At 51.6% G+C, this 3,243-nt stretch overlaps 1 protein-coding gene across 1 annotated transcript in view; it reads right to left on the bottom strand.

Moving 5' to 3' along the window:
- LOC125487864 (potassium/sodium hyperpolarization-activated cyclic nucleotide-gated channel 4-like) overlaps nucleotides 1–3,243 on the bottom strand; it is a 10,464-nt gene that overhangs the window by 2,363 nt on the left and 4,858 nt on the right. Inside the window, exons 2-3 of the mRNA XM_048620316.1 lie at nucleotides 2,223–2,652; nucleotides 144–305 (exon numbers count right to left, since the gene is read on the bottom strand). Of these exons, the coding sequence (XP_048476273.1) occupies nucleotides 144–305; nucleotides 2,223–2,652 (592 nt within the window). The remainder of the gene's footprint in view (nucleotides 1–143; nucleotides 306–2,222; nucleotides 2,653–3,243) is intronic.

Here is a 3,243-nt window from a genome sequence, read left to right as displayed (position 1 = left end):
CCTGCCCCTCTCCTCCTGCCCCCTCTCCCCCTGCGGCCTTCCCCAGCCCCCTCCTTCTGCCCCCTTTCCTCCAGTCCCTCCTGCCCCCTCCCCCCCATCTCCTCCCAGTCCCCTTCTCCCACCCCCCACATACGACGCCATACCTGCATGTGGTTAATGGAGACCCAGCAATCTTCTGGGAAGTCCTGGAGCATTGGGACGAGGAATTGCAGACAGCCGTCCCAGTGACACAGCAACAGCATCATTCCAATTAGATTCACTATCCTCACCACAGCGCTCGCAAGATCATAGGTCATGTGGAAAATCTAAAATGTGCAGTACGAGAAAGGTTTCAAACTGAGTCAGTCACTCGGAAACTGTGACCTTTACTCGTTGATTCAGGGGATACGGTTGTGGGATATCGGTCCACAGTTACCCTGGAGAAAGTGGTGTTGATCTGCCTTCATGGGCTGGTCAGAAATCACAGGACACCAGGTTATATTGAAAACACAAGCTTTCGGAGCCTCGCTCCTTCGTCAGGTGAAGTCCTGTCATGTGGCTTCTGACTTTCTCCCCCCCAAACCCCCACCTTCATCCAACACCGGCATCTCACATCATTAACTCCATGAACCGCTGCAGTCCATGTGCTGTAGGTAGACCCACAATAGCCCTAAGGGAGGGAATTCCAGGATTTTTGACCCTGAAGGATATATTTCCGAGTCGGGATGGTGCGCGGTTTGGTGATGGCGTTCCCATCTATCTGCTGCCTTTGTCCTTCTAGATGATAGCGGTAGTGGGTTTGGAAGGTGCTGTCTGAGGATTTTTGGTGAGTCGCTGCAGTGCATCTTGTAGATGGTACACACTGCTGCGACTGAGCGTCGGTGGTAGAGGGAGTGGGTGTGGTACAAATGGGCTGTTTCGTCCTGGATAGTATCGAGCTTCTCGAGTGTTATTGGAGCTCAAACAATCCAGGGCAAGTGGGGAGTATTCCATCCCACTCCTGACTTGTGTGTTCTGGGTGGTGGGACAGGCTTTGGGGGGTCCAGGAGGTGAGTTACTCGCTGCAGGATTCCTAGTCTGTGACCTGCTGTTGTAACCACAGTGTTTATGTGGTGAGTCCAGTTGAGTTTCTGGTCAATTGTAACCCCCCCCAGGATGTTGATAGGGGGGGTGTTCAGTGATGGTAGCACTCACAGGAGCTGTGGTTAGATTGTCTCTTATGGAGATGGTCATAGCCTGGAGTTTGTGTGGCTCGAATGTTACTCACCACTTGTCAGCCCAAGCCTGGATCTTGTTGCATTTGAACATTGATTACTTCAGTATCTGAGGAGTGGCAAATGGTGCTGAACATTGTACAATCATCAGCAAACATCCCCACTTCTGTCCTTATTGTGATGGTGAGGGGGGAAGGTCATTGATGAAGGTGTCTGGACTTGTTCACATCAGAGTCAGAGACGCTGGGTAAAGGTAAAAAGGCTCAAGGGAAAATGTACAGGGCAATGGGACAAAGTCTTGAGGGAGTGTGGGATCAGGAGAAATAGACTGCATTTCCAAAGAGCTAGTAGGAACAACAGGCCGAATGGACTCCTCCGTGCTTGCTTGTTCTATGGTTCCTTAGAATAGCTGACAATGAGCCAGGGCTAAGTGATTTCAGTCACGTTGTAGACTTGTGCTCATTCTCCAGTAGGACTGAGATGAGGAATAATATCTTCACCCAGAGACTGAGCAGCCTGTGGAATTCACTATCGCCTCAAGCAGACCAGGCCAAAACATCGAATGTTTCCAAGAAAGGGTGAGGTATAGTTCTTAGGACTAAAGGAATCAAAGGGTATGGGGGAGAAAGTGGGAACAGGGGCTCATATTGATCAGCTCGAGGGCCAGAATGGCCTATTCCTGTTTTCAATGTTTCCACAACACTGGCCAAACCAGAGACAGGGAGATGGGAGGAGCTGGGAGGAACAGGAGGAGAATTTGTTTTATCGATGCAGTGAGTTGGGATGTTGTGGAGCGTGCATCCCAGAAGGGAACAGATTCACAGGAACTTCCAAAGAAAAGGTTTTTCGGGGAGGTGAAGTTTGCAGCGAAATGGGGATAAATGAGGGTGAGGGGTGGGCGAAATGATGGGGGGTGGGAGGTGGGGAATGAACTGGAAAGCTCTTCGTCAGGGCCAGCACAGGACAAGTGGCCTCCTCACCCCCCCAACCCCCTCAATGCACCAAAAACCAAGTAGATTGGGAACTTACTTCCTCCCACTGATGGATGTAGCGAATGAGACGGGACAGTCGCAGGAGGCGCAAGAGGCTGAGGATTTTGGCGAAACGTACAATGCGCAACGCCCTGGCAGTCTTGTAGACTTCCGAATCTACCCTGGTCTCCAGGTCCACGATCAGGAAGACGTAGTCGACTGGGATGGAGGAGACAAAGTCGACCAGAAACCAGCTCTTCAAGTATTTCATCTTGATGGTGTGAGGGTCGAGGATGATCTCAGTGTTGTCCTCTACCACAATACCCGTTCGGAAATTCAGCACCAGGTCAATCAGGAAGAAGGTGTCAGACACCACATTGAAGACGATCCATGGGGGGGTGTTCTCGTCTTTGAAGAAGGTGATGCCGACTGGCAGGATGATCAGGTTTCCCACCATCAGCAGCAGCATAGCAAGATCCCAGTAAAACCTGCCCGAAACAAACAGAACGGAATATGCGGCTCAGAGCAGGCCAGCAGCAGTCACCCGAAAGCTGGGGGTCATCGTCAACGCCTGGCATGTACACACTCACTCACTCACACACACTCGCTCACACTCACCCTCACACTCACTCGCTCACACTCACCCTCACACTCACTCACACGAACTCACGCTCATACTCACTTGCTCACTCTCACTCTCACTCACACTCACCTGCTCACGCTTACTTTCACTCCCCCTCATACACTCATACGCCACACACTCACACTCAGTCTCTCTCTCACACACACACAGACACACACACATACACACACACAGACACACACACAGACACACACACACAGAGATACAACCAGTCACACACACAGACACTGACACACACATACACACACAGACACACACACACACACACACATGCACACACACGCTGACACTGACACATGCACACACGCACGCGCGCACACACACACACACATGCACGCACACAGTGACACAGACACATGCACACACGCAGACACACACGCACGCACACACTGACACACGCACACACACAGACACATGCACACACGCAGACACACAC

This window comes from Rhincodon typus, chromosome 46 (assembly GCF_021869965.1).
Source record: "Rhincodon typus isolate 14 chromosome 46, sRhiTyp1.1, whole genome shotgun sequence".
NCBI lineage: Eukaryota > Metazoa > Chordata > Chondrichthyes > Orectolobiformes > Rhincodontidae > Rhincodon > Rhincodon typus.
The sequence above is the reverse complement of the archived record's forward strand: the minus strand, read 5'-3'. Positions and strand labels throughout refer to the sequence as shown.